Here is a 26609-nt window from a genome sequence, read left to right on the forward strand (position 1 = left end):
GCGATCATGGCTTACTGCAGCTTCGACTTCCCAGGCTCAAGTGATTCCCCCAGCTCAGCCTCCCAAACAGGTGACACCACAGGTGTGTGCCATGCCCAGGTAATTATTTATTATATTTTTGTAGAAGGGGGGTCTTGCCATGTCGCCAGGCTGGTCTCAAACTCCTTGACTCAAGCGCTCCTCCCTCTTCGGCCTCCAGAACTGCTGGCATTATTATAGGCCTAAGCCCGGTCCTTTTATTTATCTATTTATTTTTAAATTTTATTTATTTATTTATTTTTTGAGACAGAGTCTCGCTCTGTCTTCGGGCTGGAGTGCAGTGGCGCGATCTCAGCTCATTGCAACCTCAAGGGTTCAAGCAATTCTCCTGCCTCAGCCTCCCGAGTAGCTGGGACTATAGGCGCACTCCACCACGCTTAGCTAATTTTTGTGGTTTTAGTAGAGATGGGGTTTCACCATGTTGGCTAGGATGGTCTTGATCTCTTGACCTCGTGATCTGCCCACCTCGGCCTCCCAAAGTGCTGGGATTACAGGCGTGAGCCACTGTGCCCAGCCGAGCCCAGTCCTTTTAAATTCTTGTGCTCTTCTCTGTCACACTTTCCTTTCACCCCCAGTTATCTCTGGCCCCTCCATGGCCTTCCTGGTCTCACTGCCAGACAAAATACCTTTTTGTCATGCCTTCCCCCTAACCCAGTCTAAATATCACAGTGGGCCATTTCATTCTCTTCCACTCTCCTCTCATTCTCCGAAGATGCCCAAATCTCTAATATTATTTTGAAAAATATTGAGGCTAACCAGGATGAATGCATTTAAATCCTATCACCACCACTGCCCCTTCCTATCTCTGAATCTCTCCATCTTTAGCCTCCCATTTATTCATTGACTACATCATTCATTGTCTTATTTGATTCTTCAGTCACTACTTTCATCCTTTTATCTCAGGCTTTCAATACTATCTCAACTTTGATCTCCGGGAACTTCCACCCTCCAGTACCCTCTCAGTCACAACGTCAATCTCTCCAGTTCCAAAGGCTCCTTTTCCCTCTAATCTCTTCTTCCCCCCACCCCATCCATCAATTTGCCCCATTTCTCTCGAACCATGTCAACTCCCTTCTCCCTTCCCCTGGCTAAACCCTTTCACTCTTCCTTTACCTAGTCTATCACAAAATCTAAACTCCTCAGCCTGGAATTCAAGGTTTCCCACCCATCACAGACATATCCCATCATATTGCCACAGCCTACGTATTCAGCTATATGTTCTACTAACTTCTTCGGTTGCCTTATGTACCCATTAAACTGAGCTATGGTCATTTTATCTTAACCCATTTTTCCCCCTCCTCTATACATTTACTTATAATACCCTATCCACCTGGAATGTTAATTCTCCTAACCACAAGACTTGTATATTCTGTCTACTCATTAAGAGACAGGTCAAATTCCACCCCCTCTAGGACAGCCTTCTCTCATTTCCCCTGCTGGAAATTCTTTCTTCTCTGAATTTCCGTAACCCTTGATTCACTTACTGGTTTCTACCCCATAATAGGAATGAACATGTTTGACACCCCTACCAATCTGGAAGCATTTTGAGAAAAGAACCATGTTTTACACAACTTTATAAGACCCAAAGAATTTAACAGCATCTAACGTGGTTGGTATTTAATAAGTGATAAATGAATTTTTAAAAATCAAAGGAACACTTGTCAAAGAGCAAATTTAGTATTTAACTATAAAATTTCCCCATAAATTCAGTTCAAATATTAATAAATGATTGTATTCTGAAATATGTAATTATAATAGTTATCTAATATGTGAAGTTACAAAGTTGTTCCATGAATGAAGGCTAGATGGAAACTATTTTTCTCATACCAGTCTTTTAGCAATTAGACATGAATTTCCACACAATTCTTAAGAAGCTCTTCAAATATTTTTCCAACTTTCAAATTTTAAAATTTAATTTTTCATCTTTTGTTTTCTCTTTTTGGAACACTTTTAGTGTTAACAATTGGTTAAGAAATTCAAGGTAAACTAAAAGTTTTCATTTGTGATACTTTCAATATTTGTTTACTTTTCAATATATGCTAAGTTTTTACTTGACCAGGTTTGAAAAAATGTACTAATTAAGACAAACTGGAGTGTAAAGTGTCTTTTTACTTTCCACCAAGAAAATGCTCTCAAAACAAGTGAAGTGTGTGTCAACAAAGGACCTGTTTACCTTCTTTGAGATTGAAAGCAGGCTGTTTCAAAGCTCCATTTCATGATCCTTTATTTTCAACTTCAAGTGTGCTATTTATAAAGTTTCTTAAAGATGGTATAAAAATAGAGATTTACCAAGTGCTATAGTTGGAGTCCTAAAGTTGCTTATGGTTTTTTTTTGTTTTTTTTTTGAAATGCGGTCTCGCTCTGTCACCCAGGCTGGAGTGCAGTGGCGCAAACTTGGTTCACTGCAGCCTCCTGGGTTCACGTTAAGTCTCGTGCCTCAGCCTCCTGAGTAGCTAGGATTACCGGCACCAGCCAACATGCCTGGCTAATTTTTGTATTTTTAGTAGAGACAGGGTTTCACCATGTTGGCCAGGCTGATCTTGAACTCCTGACCTCAGTGATCTGCCTACCTCGGCCTCCCAAAGTGCTGGGATTACAGGTGTGAGCCACTGCGCCCAGCCAACTTCTTAATTTTTCATTCTCAAACTTTCTTTCCAAATATTTACTATGGAATTTAACTACTGCTGAATTGAAGTTACTGTAGGTTAAGAAACATTTTCTTTCTAAATTTTAGGATAACGTATACCAAAGAGAATTAATAAAAGTTTTACAAAGATGCTATATTCATGTAACAGGATGTTAATTGGGACTTTCTCTGTTGCCCAAAGACTAGAAACAAGTATCTCACTTTCTAGGGAAAATGAAGGCTGGACGCAGTGGCTCACACCTGTAATCCCAGCACTTTGGGAGGCTGAGGTGGGAGGATCATTTGAATCTAGAAGTTCGAGAACAGCATGGGCGACATAGTGAGACTGTCTGAAAAAACTGAAAAACTAGCTGGGTGTGGTGACATGCACCTGTAGTCCCAGCTACTCGGGAGGCTGAGACAGGAGGATCACTTGAGCCCAGAAGGTTGAGGCTGCAGTGAGCTGTGATCACGCCACTGCAACTCTAGCCTGGGCAAAAGAGTGACACCTTGTTTCAAGAAAAGAAAAAAAGAAAAAATACATTGGGTATAAATACCCCTTCACTGTTGATGAAGAGACAGCCACCCTGAAATAATTACTCCAGTCCACCACTACTCTTTACCCTTCACCTCATCACACAGTCCATATAAGCTGAAGTGTGTATGGATGGATTTGGGATGGGAAGGAACGAGGGGATGGAAAGAGACAGAGAATGAGTTTGCCAAAGTCATAAGGAGTACTATTCCCCCAGGTCACCCCCAAAGGAAGTAAAGAGAATATTTAAGAGATCACTTGCAAAAACTGAAGGCACCTGCCAAGGAAATAGGAGCTATTTGAGCCAGTGGAAAGGGAGTTGGAAAAAAATATCAAGAAGAGGGGGAGGGCCAGGCATGGTAGTGCATGCCTGTAGCCTGTAGCTACTCTGGAGGCTGAACTGGGGGGATTGCTTTAAGCCCAGGAGCTCAAGGCTGCAGTGAGCTATGATCAAGCCACTGCCTGGGCAACAGAACAAAAGCCCATCTCTTAAAAAAAAAGGAGAGTGAAAAAAATTTGCCAGGCATGGTGGCGGGTGCCTGTAGTCCCAGCTACTTGGGAGGCTGAGGCAGGAGAATGGCGTGAACCCGGGAGGCGGAGCTTGCAGTGAGCTGAGATGGTGCCACAGCACTCCAGCCTGGGTGACAGAGCAAGACTCCATCTCAAAAAAAAAAAAAAAAAAAAAAGAGCAAAGTAGGGGAAGATGGTGAAATATAACTGTTTTCCCAAGATTTCTTAGGTCAAGGACATGAGTGTCCCATGGGTCCAGTAGGCATCATCGGAAGTAGTTGGCGTTCAGCCTTCTTGCCAGTGTCTCACCAGAGCAAACATTGGAAACAGTGTTTACTTACCATTCCAGTGGGATCTAAGGGGTGTTTGGAAGGGAGCTGGCATGAACCTGCCATTTAAGGGAATGGAATCTGTACAACTGGGAAGACCTCCTCAGCCACAGGGCCCCGCAAGAACTCATACATGCACCTTACTAGAGAGCTAGCATTTGGAAGGCTGCTACACCAGGAGCAGCAACAATCAGAGAAACAGTAAAAAAACAAACAAAAAAGCCTACACTAAATGTTAAATAAGTAAAAACTGCCTAGCCTTCCTGGGTTACTATTAAAGGTAGTGCTATGTAAGTAACAGACACATGTCCCTTTCTAGTTCCCCTTACCTCTCCTCAACTCAAATTTCCTCTTCATATAAGGACACCAGTCAGATAGGATTAAGACCTACCCTAAAGGTCTGATTTTAACTTAAAGTCCCTATCTCCAAAGTCACATTATGAGGTATTGGAGGTTGGGCTTCAATTCAATCAAAGTATGAATTTTGGGGAAACACAATTCTTCCTAACACCAGGCAAGGGGTAAAATAGCCATTTAAAATAACCACAAGGCTGAGATCATTTGTCATAATCACATAAGGTGGTTCTGAATGGTTAAGTGCAGGACAAGGAGTGACCTGGCAGGCTGAAGTGCTGCACAAAGGCCAGCGTTTGCAGGGTTGGAGCAGCCTAGCCAAAAAGAGGAAGGGGCTCTGAGGAAGACGAAGCCTTGGTTAAGATCTGTAACTCACAGCACCACGAGAGGTTCAGCTGGAAAACAGGGAGTGCTTGCCTGACCAAAATTTAAATGTAAATGCACAGCCCTGTAATATAGGGCACGAGAATAGGATGCTTCTTACAGTCAAACAGAACCCTGTTTCAATAATGAACAAAGAGACTGGGACATGCAAGCAATTCCACAGTTGTGAGACAAGTAAAAAATGTGTTATGAGATAACTGTGTTAGCTGATAAAAGGTAAAATTCAACTAAACTTTGAATGAAGAAGGAGGTAAAGAGACAGGGAGAGGAAGCATATGCAGAAAAGGTCAGTTTGTTCTCTACTGACTGGCAGTTCCAGCTGACACAAGACGGCTTTGCAGCCACAGGTAGGTGGAGGAGAGCTGTTTCAGGGGAGGTTAGAGGAAGACCCTGGGACAACTAGACTTCCTCGATTACCTTTAGATAGTGCCATAATTAGACACCCGATTCTCTGTTCCAAAGCCTGCAATTACTTAAATAAAAGTAGTTCAACTGTTCTGTCACTGTTTAGCCACATTTGAAGAAAAGTGGGCTGTTTCTTCCTACTGTACTGCCCTCCCCAATTCCGTCTCTACACATCGTATTAATCATATCTATGTCATTAGGAAATATTTGTAGATCTTTCAAAAAGGTATTCCCTAGCAGGTTTTGCCTTCAGCTACAGTATGCCATAATAAAAATCTATTCCCTTTGGCCCAGGCACAGTGGCTCAAGCCTGTAATCCCACCACTTTGGGAGGCCGAGGCGGGCAGATCACCTGAGGTCAGAAGTTTGAGACTAGCCTGGCCAACATGGTGAAACCCTGTCTCTACTAAAAATACAAAAATTAGCCGGGCATGGTGGCGCACACCTGTAATCCCAGCTACCCAGGAGGCTGAGGCAGGAGAATTGCTTGAACCTGGGCAACAGAGCGAGACTCCATCTCCAAAAAAAAAAAAAAAAAAAAAAGAACACTGTTGGCGTCACACTTTTACACTTTTAAAGAAAATCTTAAAAATCTATTAAAGACCTATATTTATTAACACATATCAGAGATATTGTCAAATAATAAAAAGACATGGCTGCTTTTCCTTTAAAATTTACTTTTTTGTAAGCCTGATTTTGACCATTAAAATATTTTTTTAAATAACTTCCTTGAGAGCCAGTTATAGTCCCTAAAATTTTGACCATGTCTGATATGCCACAGACATACATTCATGTCTGAATGTATCTGCTGGAACTCTTCTTATTAGGACACAGCAACACCATAAAGTTTACTTTTAAAGTGAGCTCCTTTATAGAACCCCCTTCATCCCTACCTTTCCCTCATCGATCTGGAACAGAACTGTAACAGACTCTGTGATCTGCAAGCAAAGATGAGGGACCTGCGTTACTGGGAGAAAATTATTTAACATTTGAGGAGATCAAAGTTAAACACAATAGATGTTCCAAGACATATAAAAAATTACACTCAGATTTCTGAGAAAGCTATGACCAAGAATTTATAAACCATTTCTTCACGTTCTAAAGGAAGGGTAACATCCCTCCACAACAAGCAGGGTTATGTGCAAGTTGTGTCCAGTTCATCCAAGGTCTCCATCTGCTTTATTATAACCAAATGAAAAGATCTAAAAACAACTCTAACACACAGAACTCAATTCATCAAGAACACACTCAACATCACCAAATAATTTATTTGGACTCAGAATTAAAAGAACATTTGACAGTTATGAAATGCATGTTTATTCTGAAACTTCTAACTAGTTGTACAACTAACCCGTGACAAATTACCAGATTAATTTTACTTTATTTCTTCAGGCCTGGGGTTTTTCGATGACTTCAAATTTGGGATCTAAGAAGAGGGGGAAAAAAGGGTCAAGCTTAGCCAAATTGCAATAAAATGGATTATGTAGAATGCTCAAGATTTAACTCATCAATCTTCTGATTTTTTTAGTAAACACTGTTTGTAAACATTTACATAGAAATATAGCTAAACATTTATGCAACACTTTCTATGAACCACGCATTCCATTAATTGACTTTGCATATATTATGTCATTTAACTACATATGCAGAAGATACTATAATTCTCCCCAAATGTCAGATGAGGAGACATGCACCAGTTAATTACTCAAGATTACACAGCTGAAAGTGATTATAAGGATTCAAGATTAGGCAGTTTGATTTCAGATCCCCACCATTTAATCACTATGTTATGTGATCTCCTATACTGCTCTTATTCTAACAGCAAACATTTAGCCGGCAGCTTCTCAGGCACACGTCATGGTCCTAATAAATTCACATGTCAACACTGTCATTCAATTCTCTAAAAATCCAGGTAAGTGTAAATATTCTTCACTTATCCCCCACAAGAATGAATCTGTGATTTATAAGATGTACCTTCAAATTTGAAGGTGGGAAATGTATTCATGTCTGCATTACCAAACATTTGCTTGAGCTTAAAAAGCTCCCTCTCCAGCTCTTGCTGATACTCTGAACCAGCATCAACAGGTCCTCCAGATGTCCTGTTAAGTAAATGAGCAAACAAAAATTAATTTTGTGTACTAGCTTACAAAAACAAAATTACTTTTCACCACCACATTCCAACAGATCTTTTTTTTTTTTTCTTTTTTGAGACGGAGTCTTGCTCGGTCGCCAGGCTGGAGTGCAGTGGCATGATCTTGGCTCTCTGCAACCTCTGACTCCCTGGTTCAAGCGATTCTCCTGTCTCAGCCTCCCAAGTAACTGGGATTACAGGCACACGCCACCACGCCCAGCTAATTTTTGTATTTTTAGTAGAGAGGGGGTTTCACCATGTTGACCAGGATGGTCTCGATCTCCTGACCTCGTGATCCGCCCGCCTCGGCCTCCCATAAGTGCTGGGATTACAGGCGTGAGCCACCACACCCGGCCAATAGACCTTTTTAAAGCATTCATGTAGTCAAAGAAAAGACTTCAGAAAAAAAATAAGTATTTCCACTTCAATTTCAATTCAAACTATTTTATTACAATGAGGTTTCACATAAATGAGGTATCCTCAAATCAATCTCTAACATTCAAGGTTTCTCAGAATCACAGACACTCACTAAGTCAGAATTTCTCAGGGTCTAAGTTGCAAAAGGTGTATCGTTAAGTCTACAGGCTCTGGAGTCAAAGACTGGTCCTGTTTGAGTGTAAGTTCAACTATTCAGCAACTGCGTAAACCTGAGTAAGGCACAGAGCACTCTAAATTTTAGTTTCCACAACTAAATATGAAGGTTCTACCAAACGAGGGTGTAAATGCACACGTACCTCTAAGCACAGTGCCTGGCACACAGTGAGTACTCAATTATTACCTACTATTATCATCTGCTTTAAGTCAGCCATCACTAAATGGCTTTTAAAGACCTTAGACTTTTAAGTTTCTACCATAGGGGTCCTATTAAAGAAGCAAATTATTTCCTACCCTCAGAGATTTTGCAATTTGGAAGAAAAAAATTACATGTTTACAAACATTTATGCTGTAAAGGAGTGATGTGATGAGCTTCAAAGACATGTTTTAACAAAAAGCTATTCAAGTTGAGGAAGAGATTACTTTTGCTAAGCTAATCAGGGAAAATTTCATTTTAAAAAGGTGGCATTTGAGAAACATCAGGCATCTGGGGCCAGGGTTTATTTTGAGACCTTCTAAGATGGAAAAAGCAAAGACATAGAGGTGGTAAGGGATTGGCTATATGTGGGGAATGCTAAGGAGTCTAGATGGAAAAACCAGCAGACCCCAGATCATGGGAGGCCCGGAATGTTAAGCCTGGGAGTTTGTATTTTATTTGCCAAGCAATAAAATGACAAAATTAGACTTGTGCATTTTGGGAAAATAAATATAGCATTATGGACCAGCAGCAGGGCCAATTGGGTCTAATTAATTCTTTGAAGAAATTCTTCTGTTTTTGTCATAAATACTACTGCCTACCTAGCAATGAACAATATTCTAAATGTAAAAAAATGTACACGTGAAAATTCAAGGGTAATAACATTTTTACACATGCCTATGATCAAAGTATACAGTCTTATTTAAGTTAAAGAACATGCACAAAAAATACATAGGTGGCTCCAATTTAAGAGCTTGTTATCAATATTTCTTGTTAGAGACCCAATTTTCTTTTAGATTAGCACTGTCCAATAGACCTTTTTGTGATGTTAGAAACGCTCTCTGTCTGTGCTGTCCAATGTGGTAGCCACTAGCCATATCTGGCTATTGAGCACTACAAATATAGCTAACATGAATGAGAAAATGAGAAACTGAATTTATATATACACTTAATTGTAATTAGAATTTGAATAGTCTTATGGATAACGGCAACCAAAATGGACACTGCGGTTCTAAATAGATCCTTCAACTAGATACTCTAATACTGGTTACAGATGGATGATGGCTATTTTAACTTTAATATGCACTCTTGTGATAAAAAGAGGCCAGAAATCATCTACCTCCTCAACTGAATGTAAGTCTTGCTGCTTATCTTGTTTATTACTATATTCCTAGGCTCTCACATGATGCCTAGGACAAAGCAGTCACTCAGAAGATACTTGTTCATTTCACTAGCAAATACTAGGCATGCTAATGTATTGAATAATTTAATTTTTATAATATCCTATGAAATGGGTAAGTACTATCATCATCCTCATTTTACATATGAGAAAACTGTCCTACAGAAGTTAAACCTGCCCAAGGTCATAGAGCTAATTAGTGGCAGTGCTGGATGCCAGCCCAGGGTCTACCCTCAGAACTCTCCATGTGTTTGTTTGCACAAACGAATGAATGACCCACAAACAAGACTCCTTAGATATAGGGTACACCTAAGAATTCACTTCTTACTAGATAGCCTTTTAAAGACAGTTAAAATGATGCAAACAGCATCAATACTATAATATAACACCACATTTGGACAGAAGACACTCAAAATTCCCTGACGAGTCCTGCACATCTGGTTACTTAACAGTATGATTTTTGGCAAATTCTAACTTTCAGCCTTGGTTTTCTCATATATAAAATTGGGGTAACATCTATAGGGTTGTTGTCAGAGTTTCATTACCATGTCTACAAAGCACAGAGTAACTTAGTACATTTTAATCCCTTCACTATTTCTCCTCCTCAGTTTTGGCAATGGTAACACCTTTGTTAGTTACCTCGCCTCAAAAGTCAATTTTCTTTTATTGTTCCGTCTTCTTCCTCTCCAGCAGCTCACCAAAACCAGGCATCAGTGTTTCAATGTCTTGACTCTGTCACTTTTACATTACCACTGCTATAAAGTCAAGGTTCTCATCAACTAATGCTTAGGTTACATTTTGCTAACCTGTCTGTCTTTGCTCTCTTCTCATTTCAATCCTTCCAATACCCTGGTTAAAATTATCCTCCTAATTCAGAGTAATCTTCTTCCATCCCCACAGTCATGTTCAAAAAGCTGTAATTTCTCACAAATGCCTACCACATATCTTACTTGCTCAGTCTACAGTCAAGGCCTTCCATAATCCCTCATTCTAACCCCATACCATCCTTATACTCTTCATATACCCTATACTCCAGGGAAACAGAATTATACCATTCACCAAATATATTTTGTGCTTTCTAGCACAAACTAAGGCATTTTCATGCCTTAGTTCACACCATTCTTTCCTCCTAAAAGATACTCTCCTCTTACCCTCATTTATCTGTCCAACCTTCATACACTGATCTTTAAAACCTAGAGTAAACCCCTGGGTGTACAGGTCTACTGAAGGCCTCCTGTGGGTTTGAGAACTGTTTCATGCTATAAGGAAAATGATGTGAGTAAATTCTTCACGTTTTTTTCTTTAAACTGGGAAGATGATCCACAGTTGTCCATGAGATTCTCAAGAGGGATGAATACCCAAACACTACCTTCCAAGAAGCCTCTAAAATGCCTCTCGCTGGAAAGGAGTATTCTTTCCTATAAACTCCCCAAGCACCCAGCGTTTCCCTACCTTAGCACCTAACTCATTTTACCTTATATTGTATTTATTTGCTTACAAGCTTTCTACTCCTATTGGACTTTAAGAATATTGTAAAAATGCCCTGTGGCTCATGACGGTTAATAGCCAAGTGCTTTACACACAGTAGACAACTATATGAAAGAAAATGGAACTGTGAATTGATGCACCTCACTGTTCCTAAGATTTGGGCTTTGGACCTGATGACGGCTAAGGTGGTCATTCCTTTCCAAAACTATGGTTCTACAATTGTTTTTCTTGGACTTACATTATGTCATTTCAGAGTCTTTTGTCCTTTAATATACATTCTCAGAGATCTATAACTACGCAAATAGCCTTTTAAAAAAAAGAGCTGTGTTTATACATTTCCCCCAAATTACGATGTCACAGAAAGGCCACTAAATTGAGGCTAAAATATACTTTGATAATACATTTTTCCCCAATTAGTTTTATGATCTTCGGCTAATCAAATGTCTAAGGGAGTTACTTTTTTCAAACTTAGCTGCTAAATGATTTCCAAGACCCTATGTATTTCTATAAATTGACGTGGTTTATAATACATGACATGACAGTAAGAATGTATTTTAAACAGCAATAAATTTAGTAGGATTTTCCCTTGTAACTCATATAGAGTTTATGACTTAAAAAAATCAAGATCCTTATCTTCTTTTTTGAGGGCACCTAATGAACCTGTATGTCAGAGATGAGCTCAGTGAAGGTCTAATACTTTCAAATACCAAGTCATTTTTTATTACCACCTTGGAACTTACATACTTTGAATATTTATATTTACACTGTAGTTATTTATTCACTTACTGTCGCTTAGATTTGTATTCTCTAATCTTGTCCACAAAGAGTTTCTGTATAGGATCAAGTTCCTTATTAAATGCCACTGCTGTAACACCAATGTTCCTCCGCAAATGGACTGAGACGGCTGACCGAATGACAGAGGAGAACCTGAAGAGCCTCTGAAGAATCATGCTGATTCTGTTACAGAAAACAAGCATCAGAAACGTTAATATACTTATTATAAATCACCTCTAAATATATCATGAAAATCGAATTCTACTAATTGCTACAGAATTACATCATATCAGATCTCACTCTATACCTGACCACAGTTCCCTTCTCCTCCTTATTCCCCAATGCAAGTTTTTTAGGTCTTAACCAAAAGGCTCTGGGATAATGGAACAGTTAGAAACTCAGGCCTGAAGCTTCATCAGGGTTAGAGCACAAAATGTGAGGTGAGGTATTTCTTCTCCCTTGAACTTAGTCATGGATCAGAGAAAACAGTAGAGGTAGACTGTTGCAACACTGTCCGCTCCTAACAGGAAAAGCACACTGGCCCCCAAACTAATGTACAAGGTTTCCCATACCTCAGCCGGGCATGACAACCTGAAAATGTGTACTTCACAGGCCCACAGAGGGAGAAACTGCTCTGCCTGTTACAACTGGATTCCAGCCATTTAAGAATACTGTAACAACTAAATCAAAGTCCAGAAGAACCAGCAAAGAAAAACAGCAGCCAGTCCAAATGAGCTGTGCATGACAGTGGGGAGGATCCGGCAGTCCAACTTCATCAGTGAAATAAATTGGTGAAGGAGATGGAAGTCTGAATTTTAAAAATAAGGACTTATGGCCGGGTGCAGTGGCTCACGCCTGTAATCCCAGCACTTTGGGAGGCCGAGGCTGGCGGATCACCTGAGGTTGGGAATTTGAGACCAGCCTGACCAACAAAGAGAAACCCTGTCTCTATTAAAAATACAAAAATTAGCTGGGCGTGGTGGCGCATGCCTGTAATCCCAGCTACTCAGGAGGCTGAGGCAGGAGAATCGCTTGAACCCAGGAGGCAGAGGATGCAGTGAGCCAAGATTGTGCCATTGCACTCCAGCCTGGGCAACAAGAGCAAGACTCCGTCTCACAAAAAAAAAAAAAAAAAAAAGGACTTAAAGACTTTCAAATCCCTAGACTTCCTTAAGCTAAAATATATTACTTTCTAACTAAAACATTTCAGTAGAGGACAATTCCTGTTGAGATTTACTTTAGTGATTTAAAGATCAAATGCAAAAAATAATCCAAATTACAACAAATAGGTACAAACAGGAATTCTAGAAGAAAAGGAATAAAGAGGGCCAGGCATGGTGGCTCATGTGTGTAATACCAGCACTTCCGGAGGCCGAGGCAGGTGGATCACTTGAGGTCAGAGGTTCGAGACCAGCCTGCCCAAAATGGCGAAACCCTGTCTCCACTAAAGATACAAAAATAAGTCAGGTGTGCTAGCGCGTGCCTGTAATCCCAGTTATTTGGGAGGCTGAGGCAGGAGAATCACTTGAACTCAGGAGGCGGAGGCTGCAGTGAGCCCAGATCACACCACTGCACTCCAGCCTGGATGACAGGGCAAGACTCTGTCTCAAAAAGAAAAAAAAGAAAAGGATTAAAAGAGACCATAAATAATTAGTAGAATACATTTTTCTCAGATTAAGGCCGAGTCTATAAACTGACAGGGCTTGCCAAACCCCATATTGGAATGGCGACAAAAGGCTCACAATGCACCACAGCCTGGTAAAATTTCTGAATCTTTTTTTTTTCAGACAGGGTCTCACTCTGTTGCCCAGAATGAACACAGCTCACTACAGCCTCAGCCTCCTGGACTCATGCAATCCTCCCACCTTAGCCTCCCAAGTAGATGGGAGCACAGTTGTGTGCCATCACACCAGGCTAATTTTTACTTTTTTTTTTCTTGTAGAGACAAGGTCTTGCCATATTGCCCTGGCTGGTAAAATTTCTGAATCTTCAAGTGAAAACCTGATATGCTAACATGTTTCCCATGCCCTCCCCAAATTTCCTAATAGCAATACTGTCATCATCACGTTGACACCGGACTTCTACTAAGTTATAATAGGACTAGTGGAAGTATACAAACTATGTTACTGGTCTAAAGTCATACAGAAATTAGATATAAGTATTTAGAGGCCAGGCGAGGTGGCTCATGCCTGTAATCCCAGCACTTTGGGAGGCCGAGGAGGGAGGATTGTTTGAACTCAGGAGTTCAAGACCAGCCTGGGAAACATGGAGAGAACCTGTCTCTAAAAAATTAGAGCTTGTATTTTAAGTGACTTCATTGTTTTGTTTTTTAAATTTCATTTCTTTTGTAATTCATTTTCACTGTATTCAAAAGCGTCCACAAGAGTGGGTGTGAGAATGGCCCTTTACCACTCAGAGTTTGAGCAGCACTAGCTAGAAAACTGTAGAGTCGCACAATAGTTCTCAAAATAGGGTTGGGGGTGGGGGAAGAAGTGAGTTTTTTTCTCTCCAAGGAGACATCTGGCAATGTCTTTAGACATTTTTGGTTGTTCTCACCAAGCTGAGTGCTACTGGCTTATAATGAGTACAAAGCCAGGAATGCTGCCAAACACTATAACGACAATAACAGCCCTCCCACCCCTAAGAATTATCTGGTCAAAATGTCAATAATGCCAAGGTTGACAAACTCTGGAATGGCATGTAAAAATTATCAAAAGAAATCTACAATGAGCCAGGTGCAGCGGATCATGCCTGTAATCCCAGCAATTTGGAAGAACAAGGCAGGAGGATCACTTAAGCCCAGGAATTCAAGACCAGCCTGGGCAACACAGTATGACCCCATCTCTACAGAAAAAAAAAAAAAAAATAGCCAAGTGTGGTGGTGGGTGCCTGTAGTCCCAGGTACTTGGGAGGCTGAGGCCGGAGGATCACTTGAGCTTGGGAGGTAGAAGCTGCAGTGAGCTGTGATTGCACCACTGCATTCCAGCCTGTGTTACAGAGTGAAATCCTGTCTCAAAAAAAAAAAAAAAAAGAAAGAAAGAAAGAAAGAAAGAAATCCTACAGTCAGGCCGGGCGTGATGGCTCACGCCTGTAATCCCAGAACTTTGTTGTAATCCCAGCACTTTGGGAGGCCAAGGTGGGTGGATCACCTGAGGTAGGGATTCAAGATCAGCCTGACCAACATGGAGAAACCCCGTCTCTACCAAAAATACAAAATTAGCCGGGAGTGGTGGCACATGCCTGTAATCCCAGCTACTCAGGAGGCTGAGGCAGGAGATTCCTTGAACCCAGGAGGCGGAGGTTGTGGTGAGCCGAGATCGCGCCACTGCACTCCTCCAGCCTGGGCAACAAGAGTGAAACTCTGTCTCAAAAAAAAAAAAAAAAAAAAAAGAAATCCTACTATCAATGCAATCAACAAAATATGCTTCACCTGACAGAATGAAAGCAAACTATTTGAAGAAATTAAAGAATTCATAACATATCACTTTTATACCCCATCAGGGAAAAATACTTGAGAAAAGGCTACAAGCAAACAACAAATGACCTCACAAGGTCATGTGCCACTTATTATCATTCCTATGTTTAAACACACAGAAACTGAGGATTAGAAGGATCTGGTCAAAGCGGTCGGGCGCGGTGGCTCACGCTTGTAATCCCAGCACTTTGGGAGGCCGAGGCGGGCAGATCACGAGGTCAGGAGATCGAGACCATCCTGGCTAACATGGTGAAACCCCGTCTCTGCTGAAAAATACAAAAAATTAGCCAGGCGTGGTGGCGGGCACCTGTAGTCCCAGCTACTCCGGAGGCTGAGGCAGGAGAAGGGCGTGAACCTGGAAAGTGGAGCTTGGAGTGAGCGGAGATCGTGCCACTGCAATCCAGCCTGGGCGACAGAGCGAGACTCTGTCTCAAAAAAAAAAAGTATCTGGTCAAAGTTACACAGCAAAATCTAACTTAACACATATATGCAAAAAAAAAAAAAAATTGTGCAATTCAATGCCACTTTCCCTTCTGGCAAACTAAGGACATACTTAACATTCAGCAATAAGTTCACCCGACATTTGCTTAGCCCTAGATACTGTGCAAAGTACTTCCATATATATCCTTTCCTTGTATCCTTACAGCAATACTCTCAAAGAGTTAAAGGAAAGTGTTCTTATCCCTGCTTTACAGATGATAAAACTGTATCTAAGAAAGATTAAGCTGCACATATTCACACAGTTAATTTGCTCTAAGTCTGAATGCATAGATGTTATTCCTTCTGCAACACGGGTAAAATCCACTTTCATTGTTTCAATTATCCACCATGTAAGTGCCTATGATTCCCCAATCGCATTTCTAATTTTAGTATTCATCCTGAGCCCCAAATCTAACCACAGCATTCAACAGTTCTCATCTCCCTTATAAGTCCTGCGAACTCACCAAAAAACGAACACATAATCCCATATCAAAACTTGTTCCTTCTCCTTTAATCCCTTTCATTTTTTTTCACTGATTAGTGAATGCATATTGTCCACTGAAACGCAGAAGATAGTCATTACACAAATAGCTGTGAAATACCACCTGACATAAATTCTCTATTCCAGTACCATCGGGTGCCACGAGAGCATATGATAGCGTCTGACATGATCAGAAAGACTGGGGAAGGCAACAGTAAGAAAACACTAGTCTGAGCAGAGGCCTTGTTCTGGGTGGGAGCATGGTTCTCCTATTTACAGTGATGACTGACCGGCCAAAGGTTAGTAGGTTCGCTGCCTCTTCAGTGCATATTCCTATGAACAATCCATAAAGTCGCCTAATGAAGTGTTAGCACCATCGTTTTTAGGTGGTATGCAAACTTTCAAGATTATGACTAATTTTTTCCCTTTTAATGGTACACGTTCTGCCTAAGTAGCCTAGACGCTCCCGTGCGCCCGGGGCGGGTAGGCCTGACCGAAGATCTCTCCCGCGCGCCTGACCTTGGGTTGCCCCAGCCAGGCTGCGGGCCCGAGACCCCCGGGCCTCCCTGCCCCCCGCGCCGCCCCGATTTGCCCTCAGAGAGGGTATCGATCTTATTTCTGGGTCTACGGCAAACTCCAAGGTCTACAAACGTAGAGGTCAGCTGTGACCCCGGGCCAGGCCGTGAAGGTCCCCAGGACACAGAGCTGCTCTCTCCTCCTAGTAAAGGTGAGAGGCAGCCCAGGCCTCGTGAAGAAACCCAGAACTGGAGTCCCAAGAGGCCACGCTGATCTAGCTACCCTCCCAGTCACCTTGCACTCAGTCCCGAGCTGCCAAAGCCTCCGCCGCAACCACCTCCGCTCTACTTCCGGCTCTGGCTCCGCCCCCACACGCCTACCCGCCATCGCAATGCATTATGGGCCGCCGTTTCAGTCGGTCGACGCTCACCGGACAGGAAGCGTCTCGGAGACAGTCTGCGACCGGACGGGTCTAGGTGAGACAGAAGCCAAACAGGAGGAGGAAGTGGAGGGTAAGTGCTTCCGGGTCCCCTGGCACAGCCTCCGCCATCTTTTCTTCGCCTAATTTGACCCGTTCTTTTTCCCCTCCTTGAAACCTTGCTCTGTACGCATGCGCTCTTTGACTGGCCTTTCCCCTAGTTCAAGCTCCCCTCCGAGTCAGCGTCCTGTTCGTTAGGGTTATCGAAGTGTATAATGGTGCAGGGAAAGTGAGACTGTGTAAAACAAAGCGGATTGGGGCGTTGTGCTTCCTTGTGCCTCGTGAGCCTCCGTTGCCTTGGGCGGTCGTTTTGCGCACCCTGCCGGGAGTTGTAGTCCTGGACCCGAAGGTGCCTGGGAGGCGGGAGGGGGTTTGGGGCTTCTCAGCGCCGATTCCGCGGGAAGGGCCCTGGGGCCTCACACTTCTAGTCGCGGGAGCTGCAGGTCTTAACCGGAGAGACGCTGCACGTGGAGCCCTCGCCGCTGCCGTTCTCAGCCGGCTCTGGAGTGCGGGCGGGGGCGACAGGGCCGATTCCGGAGCGGGTGAGTGCGGCCGCCGGGGAGGAGGGGAGCGCGGGCCCTCGCGGGCCGGCCTCGTTCCGGGGCCTTTTCCCCCACAAGGGCCCCCCCGCGGCCGCCTCTGTGTTTTGTTTCCGCTGGTCCCCGGCGCTGTGACTCCCATTTCCGTTCGTGGAGACTTGAGGGAGCCGGGTGGGGAGGGGCGGGAGAGGCTGTGCGGGGAGCGAAGGGGAGGGGCGGGGGGCGAGCGGCCTGGAGCCCGGGGGGACCGGGCACCGCCGGGACCCGTGCCGGACGGGTCGCCTGTCGCCGCTCCCTCCATTCCGCGTCCCCTCCTCGCCCGTCCGCACTCCTCAGCAGTCTCAGCCTGCTCAGCTGGGATGTGGTCCTGACGCCCCCAAGATTTTAAGAGCAAAATGCAGACCGTGTCTCATCGCGGGACTCAGCGATTCACTCATTTCAAATCCGCTCTCTTTATAGAACAACACACACCAGAATCATTTATCAGCGTATATGGTAGCCATCTGGGTTTGTTTTTTTTTTTTTGTTTTTAAGCAAGGAAGTAAACCAAGGAGATAACAATGGGTTGTCTACTTGGAAATTTTTTTGTGTACTAGAAGACACGCTGTATGTGCGTGTTTGGATTTAGGGACCCCAGTTTGATCAGGTTAGCGGACCGAGAGGACAGTGCCTAATATTGCATTGCAAGATGATTAGAAATTTAGAAATAAAATTCATTTCATAAGTAGTTTCCACTAATAGCAGTAGGTCTGACTCGTGAGAAGAGCAAAGATTTAGTAGGATTCACTTGAGCGAATTGTAGAACGAGGCGGTGATAACATTCTTCGGCAGTGTTATCTTGAACTTCAGAAGAAACCGCTCAACTCTTTAGCAACTGCTTGAGGGACTAGCCTGTCTCTCAGGGTTCCATCCAGGCTTTCGAAGCTGCTTTATTTTTAGACATACAGTGACGCTGAGTGGACTTCAAGTCAATTTTACCTGAATTGTGTATACAAGAGCATCTGTCATGAGGCATGTATAGTAATGAAGTAATTAAATCATGAGCTAGATGTTAGGTTGAAGCAAGTCATCAGACCGAGTACTAAATTAAAACTGTTGACTTTAGCCTTCCCTCAACTCTTTATATATAAAACTCCAAACCTACAGAAGAATTGGGGAAAAAATCATGCAGTGAACACGCAGATACCCTTCACCTGAGGGTCCCAACTGTTAATCTTTCACTGTATGTGCTTTGTCTCTTTATATTACATAGATATGTATGCTTTGCTTTTTCTTAACTGCTACCTTTATTTTTGAAAATAAAAATGTCTTTTAATTTCCTCAGACACAGAAAAGCATTTGATAACTTAGGAAAATGTGCAGTTAATCTCGCAGGTACCCCCACACTCCACTTATAATATATTGGGAACAAAATGTTCTAAGCTCTGTAATAATGCTCTCCAATGAAGGACAATTCTCAAATTTATCTGTAGTTTCAAAAGGGAATGTTACACCTATCTGTATTTTAAAAGACACTAGCCGTTCCCAGAATTTTTCGTTAAATTCAAGTTTAGTTTGTATCCCATCTTGTGAAACATTCCGAGCCCCAGGTTGGATTTAATCCAGCAGAACCAGAGTGTCAAAGTATACGAAATTGTTCTGTGCAGTTCTGGCGGGGGCAGCCCTTAGACCGAGAAACTGCAAGTAATTTTCTCTCCGTTTTCGTAAGTATTGACATAGAAGCCTGAGGGATTGGTTTCAAAAAAGAGATAAGACTCACTCAAAAGCTGATATGAAAGATTTGGACTATTTCTCAAATCTCTGTTTTGCTTCTCTGGACTAAGCATAGAGAACCAGGAGAGAAAGAAAGATTTAAGAGACTGAGTAATATTTTTTGACAGATCATTTAAGAAACTGAGTAATTTTTTTTTTCTCCAAAAGGGCATGGGTTTTTGTTTTGTTTTGTTTTTTCTCTATTTGGCACTTTCTAGGTATTGGTCTGTAAATTTTTGAAAGATCATAGGATAAATTTCTTTGTAGCAACTTCCTATTTTAGTGTTTATGTTAGGGGAGCCCCAGGTGTCCCTGCTGATACGCCATTAGGGCCACTTCTCAGCCTCTGGCTACATCATAATGCTTTTTTTTCTATCTTGCCAAAGTTTCCAGAAAATTTATGTTTTCTAATTTTAAAAAAATTGGTTGTGGAGATGGGAGTGGACCTCTTTATAAGCCCTGAAAATAAGTGATTTTTTTTAAGTGCTATTCTGCTATAAACCTGATTCTCACTTTTTTCTATAGACAACAGTTTTTTATAATATATCTATTTTGTGTGGACATTATTTCCTTTTAACCAATACTGAAATTCCATAGTGTATACTTTCTCCACATTTTCTTTGATTAATACTTTCTTAAAATAGACACTTGGATTGGCACCAGCTGTCACCAATAAAGCTGCCCTGAACATTGTCAATCAATCCTGTTAACCAATTTGAGAATTTTTCTGGAATGCTTAGTTAGGGATGAAATGGCTGGGTTATAGGTATGAGTATGCTTGATATACTTTTCTCCAGAATGTCTATACCTGTGTGTACACCACATCTACAGAGAGAGGGGAATCTTATGGCCCTGCTAACTGCTCTCGTTATTTAATTTTCTGACATTTGCCGCCGCCGCCGCCCCCGCCCCCGCCCCCGCCCCCTGCCCCCAACACACACGGTATAAAGTGGTAGTTTCTTGTTTTAAATTGAACTTTTGAATGATTTGAATTTGGGCATTTCTTTATATCCTGAGTTATTTTGGTTTCCCTTTATGTGAATATCCTTTTCCTATGCTTTAACTACTTTTCTAATTTGTCCCTTTTTTTGGTTATCAAATTCCAGGTCATTGTCTATTCCATCGTCACTTTTGGGTATTGGAAATATCTTTCCATTCTGTAGCCTGTCTGTTGAACATAAATCTTGATTTTTATGTAATCAGATTTTTCTTCTTACGGTTATGTTCTTGGAATTTTATTTAAGAAATCTTTTTCTATCCTGAGACCATAAAAATGTCCCCACCATTTTCTTCTGTTTTATAGTTTTGCCTTGTATGTTTAATCCTTTAAGGCATGTGTAGTTCATTTTATATGGTGTGAAATCGTTCTTATTCATTTATTCAACACATATTGGTGGAGTGCCTGCTGAAGGTAGTACTCTTCAGAGTACTTTGTATATATTTGTGAACACATATTCTTGCCCTGTGAAGCTTATGTTGTCCTTCAAGGTAGATACCTACTCGGTTTCCACCTGTTTTCTTCAGCCCTCAGGATGAATTCCACAATTTTACACATAGCACCAGTTAAGGAATAGGCTTTATTGGAGAAAAGGAAGGCTTATTAGACCAGCATCAGCAAGAAAAAAAAAAAACCAAAAACAGAGGGTCTTCATTTTTTCATCATCCCCAAAGAAGCCTGCTGGAGCCTGCGCATTCTGCTAGATATGCATGTGAACAGAATCTGCGCAGTCGGCTAGATGTGCTTGTGAACGGAGCCTGCGCAGTCTGCTCCATATGCATGCGTCCATCCCAGTGGAGAACCTTACCCTTTTATTGTTCGTCCTTAAAGGGCAAGCCTGAGAGCAACCTTAATTATGTGGGAAAAATTAGATCATTTTTTATCAGGCAGTCTAGATTTGGGTGCCAGCTATTTGTCAGAAAACCAGCTACCCCATAGTTGGAGATATTGAGAGCTTAGGAGAGTTATAGCCCTTTCTAAAGTGGGAAGGGAGACTCAGTTTCTTAATGCTAGTGTAACAAATTATGCAAATTTAGTGGCTTAAAAACACCACCGGTTTATTACAGTTTTGGAGTCAGAAATATGAAGTAGGTCTCTGGGCTAAAATGAGGTGTTGCCAGTGCTGTTTTTCTAGAGCCTTCGAGGGAGAATCCGTTCCTTGTCTAGCTTTCAGAAGCTACCTGCATTCCTTGGCTCATAGCTCCTTTCCTCCAGATATCTTCAAAGCCAGTCACAGCTAACCGGCAGATATTCACATTGAATCACTCCGGCTCTCTCTTCCAATTTCCTCTTCTACTTTTAAGGACCTTCTACTTTTATTTATTTATTTGAAGAGATAGGGTCTCGCTGTTGCCCAGGAGGGAGTGCAGTGGCACGATCATCATTCACTGCAGCCTTGACTCCTGGTCTCAAGCGATCTTCTCACTTCAGCCTCCCAAGTAGCTAGGACAACAGTTGCACACCACCATGCCTGGCTAATTTTAAAAATGTTTTTATAGGAGACAGGTTCTTTTTATGTTGCCTAGGCTGGTCTTGAACTCATGGGTTCAAACAGTCCTCTCTCCTCGATCTCCCAGAGTATTAGGATTACAGGCATGAGGCACCGTATCTGGCCCTAGCTGCGTTTTAAAAACGATCACACTCTGGCCGTTGTATTGACTGAGAATAGGCTGTGGGGGGACAAGAGTGGACACTGGGACCCTCTTTAGGAGATTGTTGCAGTACTCCAGGTAAGGGGTGGTGGTGGCTGTTGTACTGATATACGCAATACAGAGCCTATATTTGGACAACCATGGTTCATCCCCATCTGGAATGATACCTACTTAGGTTGATACACCAACACTGTGACATGGAGCCACAGGTGGTTTAGCCTCACCTCTGAATAGCGTTCGTATGAGATGGAGCTCAAAATAAGATTGCTCTATGCAAAGCATTTGAATGCAGTGCCTGATGCTCAGCGAGTAATGGTTATTAATACAAATGAACATTTAAATTCTTCATTTAGTCAAATCTTGTAAGTGGGAGCACAACTCTTTTGTAAATATCGAAATACCAAATTTAGTGGAGCGTTCATTTTAAAGGTACGCCTCTTTTTAGATGTGGTAGTACGCTTAGAATAACTACTCAGAAGGTGCTGTGGACTGAAAGTGCGTATGCAATTCAAAGACAAATTCATTGACCTACTGCGAGGTAGTTAGAAATGTCCACAAAGAAATATCTATGTATATTAGCTATTTGTGTATTCCTTAGCATTTTTAAAATTCTAATGTTTTTGTATCAGTGGTTTTAAGCAGTAGATAAAAATTTTACATGGGATAATTAAAAACTGAAGTAGTGGTCTGTTTAAAATAAAACCACCTCTGAAAAAATCATTAAAAATTTTCTACTGTGTGTAATCAGGGAAATAATGTGCATATCTGTAATTTGTTACTTTGTTTTGCTGTTTTATAATATTCTTGCATTTATAAGAGACATCATTTGTACCAAATCCTAGCTGATTAATTTGCATATCATTGTATCAGTGTGATACTTTGCAGTAAATTCTGCTACTAAGGTACAACTTTTAGCTGAATAAACATAGTTCATCTCCATGTTAAGCTTCAGGTTTGAATCTGTTATTGAGACTGAGTTGCTTTAATATAGTTAACAGACCCTTAACTTAATTTTGAGGTAACTTGTTGATTGCGATTGGTCCCGAAAACATCCCAGTAAATCCAGTAGATTAATGAAGTTGTCATGTCAGGTTAATAAACGCCAGTTTTTAAAAAAATTAGTTTATAAATATCATTTGTGGATTTTCTTTATTTTATTTTTCAAACAGGGTCTCTTGTCGCCCATGCTGGAGTGCAGTGGTGCGATCATGGCTCACTGCAGCCTCAGCCTCCTGGGCTCAGGTGATCCTCCCATCTCAGCCTCCGAAGTATTAATAGCTGGGACTACAGGTGCGTGCCACCATGCCCTGCTAATTTTTGTATTTTCAGTAGAGACAGGATTTCGCCAAGTTACCCAGGCTGATTTCAAACTCCTGGGCTCAAGCGATCTGCCTGCCTTGGCCTCCCAAAGTCCTGGGATTAGAGACACGAGCCACCACACCCAGCTGATTTTCTTCTATATGTAAAGACTACTTCCCCCTCTTCTGCTTGCCGTTTGCTTTTTATTTGGATTGGGTCTCTACTTCTTGTGTGTCATTTCGTTTATGTGGATAGTTTTAAAATATCTTAAAAAGTCACTCTTGCAGGACTGATCCTTTGAAATACTCCAGCCATGACTAAAAGAGAAGCAGAGGAGCTGATAGAAATTGAGATTGATGGAACAGAGAAAGCAGAGTGCACAGAAGAAAGGTTGGTGTTTCTGAATTTATCATTTTTTTTTTCAAAATATCAATATACCTAATTAAAACCAGGAAACAAGTCATAGTTCTTTTGGACTGTCTTTTTTTAACTGTTCTCAGCATTTTAGGGAATAATGTATTGTTTTATTTCCTCTGACTTAATGTGGTTGTAGCTGAGAGGGAAAGACAGTTTTAAACTAATGGTAGTAAAAGGGTAAATGAAATCAAAAGCAATTGCTTTCAATAGTTTTCTCCTTTGGGGCATTTGATTCTTTATTCTTTTCCTCAGCACTGGTTGCTTTAATTTCAGAAATAGTTTAATTCAACCTGAACTCATTTAACAAATATTTATGAGTAACTGTTGTAAACAACTAATTGACAAGAATATGTGAATAAATAAGATATTAATCTACCCTTATAAAGGCCATGTTGTATTTGAGGAGACATACAGGTATATGAGTACTTACGGGACCAGTACTAAGCATAAAGTGTAGTGAAAAGTGTTAATTCTTGGAATAATAGTGGAATCATACTTATTTGAAAGGAGGACAGTAGTAATGAGTTCAGAATCCAAGGAGAGAACACGGGTAGAAATAGACATTTGGGAGTCAACAAGAAGACTGAGGAAAGTAGTAGTTAATGGTCCCTATTTTACTCCGTGAAGTAGGAGGTGAGATAATAAGCTGAAAGTAAAAGGGACTGAAAAGTAGTAGAGAATCTCCGTGGAGTAACAAAGGTTTAGAAGTTTCTGCAGTGGAACTGGACAAGGTAATTAAGGTTAAGGAGGATACTGAGTATTGAGAGTACAGTTGAGATTTAAAATCTTACATTTTTAATAGAGCTTTTCAACTTGTTTATCCCAGTTTTTCCAGCATAAGAAAGAGGAAATGCATGCTTCTGTGGAATTTTGTATATAGATATTTGTGTAACAAATTACCCCAAAATTCAGAAACTAAAAATGCCTAACATTCAGCCAGATGCAGTGGCTCATGCCTGTAGTCCCAACACTTTGGGAGGCTGAGGTGGGCAGATCTTGAGCCCAGGAGTTCAAGACCAGCCTGGGCAGCATGGCAAAACCCTGTCTCTACAAAACATACAAAAAAAAAAAAATAGCCTGGCCTGGTGACATGTGCTTAAGTCCCAGCTACTCTGGAGGCTGAGATGAGAGGATTGCTTGAGCCCAGGAGTTCAAGGCTGCAGTGAGCCATGATTGTGCCATCGTTGTGCCATCGCATTCCAGCTTTAGTGACAGGACAAGGTGCTGTCTCAAAAAAAAAAAAAAAAAAAGCCCAACATTTTTTATTGCACATTGTTTCTCAGAGAAACCTGGGAGTAACTTACCTGGGTGGATCTGTCTCGGGTATTTCATGAGTTTGCAATGAAGCTGTCAGCCCAGGCTGCAGTCTTGTAAAGACTTGACTAGGGCTAGGGTGTCTGCGTCCAAAGTCATGCTTGAGACTCTCAGCAAGATGCCTCAGTTCCTCATCACATGACTCTCTCTAGGGCTGCTCATGGGATGGCAGCTGGCTTCCCTTAAAGCAAATGGTCTGAGAGACAGAATGGCAAAGTAGAAAGCCCCAGTGTCTTTTTTAAGTAATCTAAGAAGTGACATATCACTTTGTCTTAGTCTTCTGGTCACACAGTCCAACCCTGGTACAGTGCTGGAGGGAACTTTAAAAGGGCATGAATTTAAGAATCATTAGCAGCCCTCTTGGAACCTAGCATGCGTATATTTATGTTTATACATGCATGCACACAGATGGTCCACAAAGTCTAAAGTATGTACTATCCGACCTTTTGTGGATAGTCTAGGTTAGGCGACAGATTGGTAATTAATATGTATGACCTATGTGAAGGAGGCAGTAATTGTCGTTCACCTAACGTAGATTTTTGCTGTGCAGGAATTTAGGTCTAGTAGTATGAGATCATCTTTTTTATTTTTTTTTTAAGAGAAATTGGTACTTTAGATATTTGAGGTCTTCCAAGGTTTAAATGATAGCAATAAAAACTTTTTAAAAATGTTTAATGTTCAGCTAGTATAAAGTAGTTCTTTAAAAATTTGTTTTAAAAGTGACATTTGAATCTTAAGAGTAGTTGTTACAAAAAAAGAAAAAACTGGCCTGACACAGTGGCTCATGCTTGTAATCCCAGCACTTTGGGAGGCCAAGGCAGGTGAATCATGAGGTCAAGAGATGGAGACCATCCTGGCCAACATGCCAGTCTCTACAAAAAATACAAAAATTAGCTAGGCATGGTGGCGCATGCCTGTAGTCCCAGATACTCGGGAGGCTGAGGCAGGAGAATCGCTTGAACTCGGGAGGCGGAGGTTGTAGTGAGCCAAGATCGTGCCACTGCACCCCAGCCTAGCGACAGAGCGAGACTCTGTCTCAAAAAAAAAAAAAAAACCTACCATGGCTATAGCTGAAGAGTTTGGTAAAAAGGCTTACTTAAGGTTTTTTTTTACCTTAACAAATAACAATAGTAGACTAGTATTTTTAAATAAGCTTGTTTTTAATCATGAGGGTTCTATTTTATAAATTTTAAATGTTTTAAGTCAAGTGCAATGGCACACACCTGTAGTCCCAGCTACTTGGGAGGCTGAGGTGGGAAGATCGGTTGAGCTCAGGAGTTTGAGGCCGGCCTGGTGTGAACATAGGGAGACTCTCTCTAAAATTAAAATATAAATAAATATTTTAGAAAAAGTTTAAGCTATATACATTCATTGAATATCATGTATGTATCTCATTTTACTTGTAATTTATGTGAAAACTTGACAGATTTTTAATGCATACTGTTTTTGACAATCACAAATAAGATTTAAATCATATTTAAATTAAACATGTTGGAATACTTAATTGAATTCCACATTCACCAATTCAGCAAATATTACTTAGTATTTGTCTATTTGGCCCTATATAAGGATTTGTAAGAGATATGTAGGATTACTTACCAAAGATTTTAACCCTTTTGAATTCAAAGTGTGAAATAATATGAAAGAGCACTAAGACAGTTTTT

The 26609-nt window shown here is 41.3% G+C and overlaps 2 protein-coding genes across 12 annotated transcripts in view; one reads left to right on the forward strand and one right to left on the reverse strand.

Annotated features, from left to right (window-relative positions):
• Positions 1-6430: 6430 nt before the first annotated feature.
• Positions 6431-17067, reverse strand: ATP5PF (ATP synthase peripheral stalk subunit F6). Of its 5 annotated transcripts, XM_055373966.2 has the most exons (5): positions 16792-16860; positions 16272-16314; positions 11558-11728; positions 7157-7281; positions 6431-6608 (listed from the first exon to the last, which is right to left on the reverse strand). In XM_055373966.2, exons 3-5 carry the CDS (start codon positions 11719-11721, stop codon positions 6571-6573), a joined length of 327 nt encoding a protein of 108 aa, XP_055229941.1. In that variant the 5' UTR covers positions 11722-11728; positions 16272-16314; positions 16792-16860; the 3' UTR covers positions 6431-6570. The 5 variants fall into 5 exon arrangements, with proteins under 5 accessions (XP_055229941.1, XP_004062674.1, XP_063558851.1 ...); XM_004062626.3 differs by lacking the exons at positions 16272-16314; positions 16792-16860 and adding an exon at positions 16928-17067; XM_063702781.1 differs by lacking the exons at positions 16272-16314; positions 16792-16860 and adding an exon at positions 16878-17011.
• GABPA (GA binding protein transcription factor subunit alpha) overlaps positions 16886-26609 on the forward strand; it is a 37490-nt gene continuing 27766 nt past the window's right edge. The window contains exons 1-3 of one of the 7 annotated variants that reach the window (XM_055373953.2): positions 17016-17517; positions 21841-21993; positions 23502-23604. In XM_055373953.2, the coding sequence (XP_055229928.1) occupies positions 23528-23604 (77 nt within the window). In that variant the 5' untranslated portion in view covers positions 17016-17517; positions 21841-21993; positions 23502-23527. Of the gene's footprint in view, positions 17518-17761; positions 19218-21840; positions 21994-23501; positions 23605-26609 lie in introns of those variants that run through there. The other 6 variants (XM_063702779.1, XM_063702778.1, XM_019017738.4 and 3 more) reach the window with 6 other exon arrangements.

Source organism: Gorilla gorilla, chromosome 22 (genome assembly GCF_029281585.2).
Source record: "Gorilla gorilla gorilla isolate KB3781 chromosome 22, NHGRI_mGorGor1-v2.1_pri, whole genome shotgun sequence".
Classification (NCBI taxonomy): Eukaryota; Metazoa; Chordata; class Mammalia; order Primates; family Hominidae; genus Gorilla; species Gorilla gorilla.

Bases quoted from the DNA above. Each gene is read 5' to 3' on its own strand.
- ATP5PF (XM_063702781.1), bottom strand. The intron at 7,282-11,557 runs GTAAGTGAATAA...TTTACTTAACAG, and splicing joins GAATACAAATCTAAGCGACA to GACATCTGGAGGACCTGTTG. The intron at 6,609-7,156 runs GTACATCTTATA...CCCTCTTCTTAG, and splicing joins TCCCACCTTCAAATTTGAAG to ATCCCAAATTTGAAGTCATC.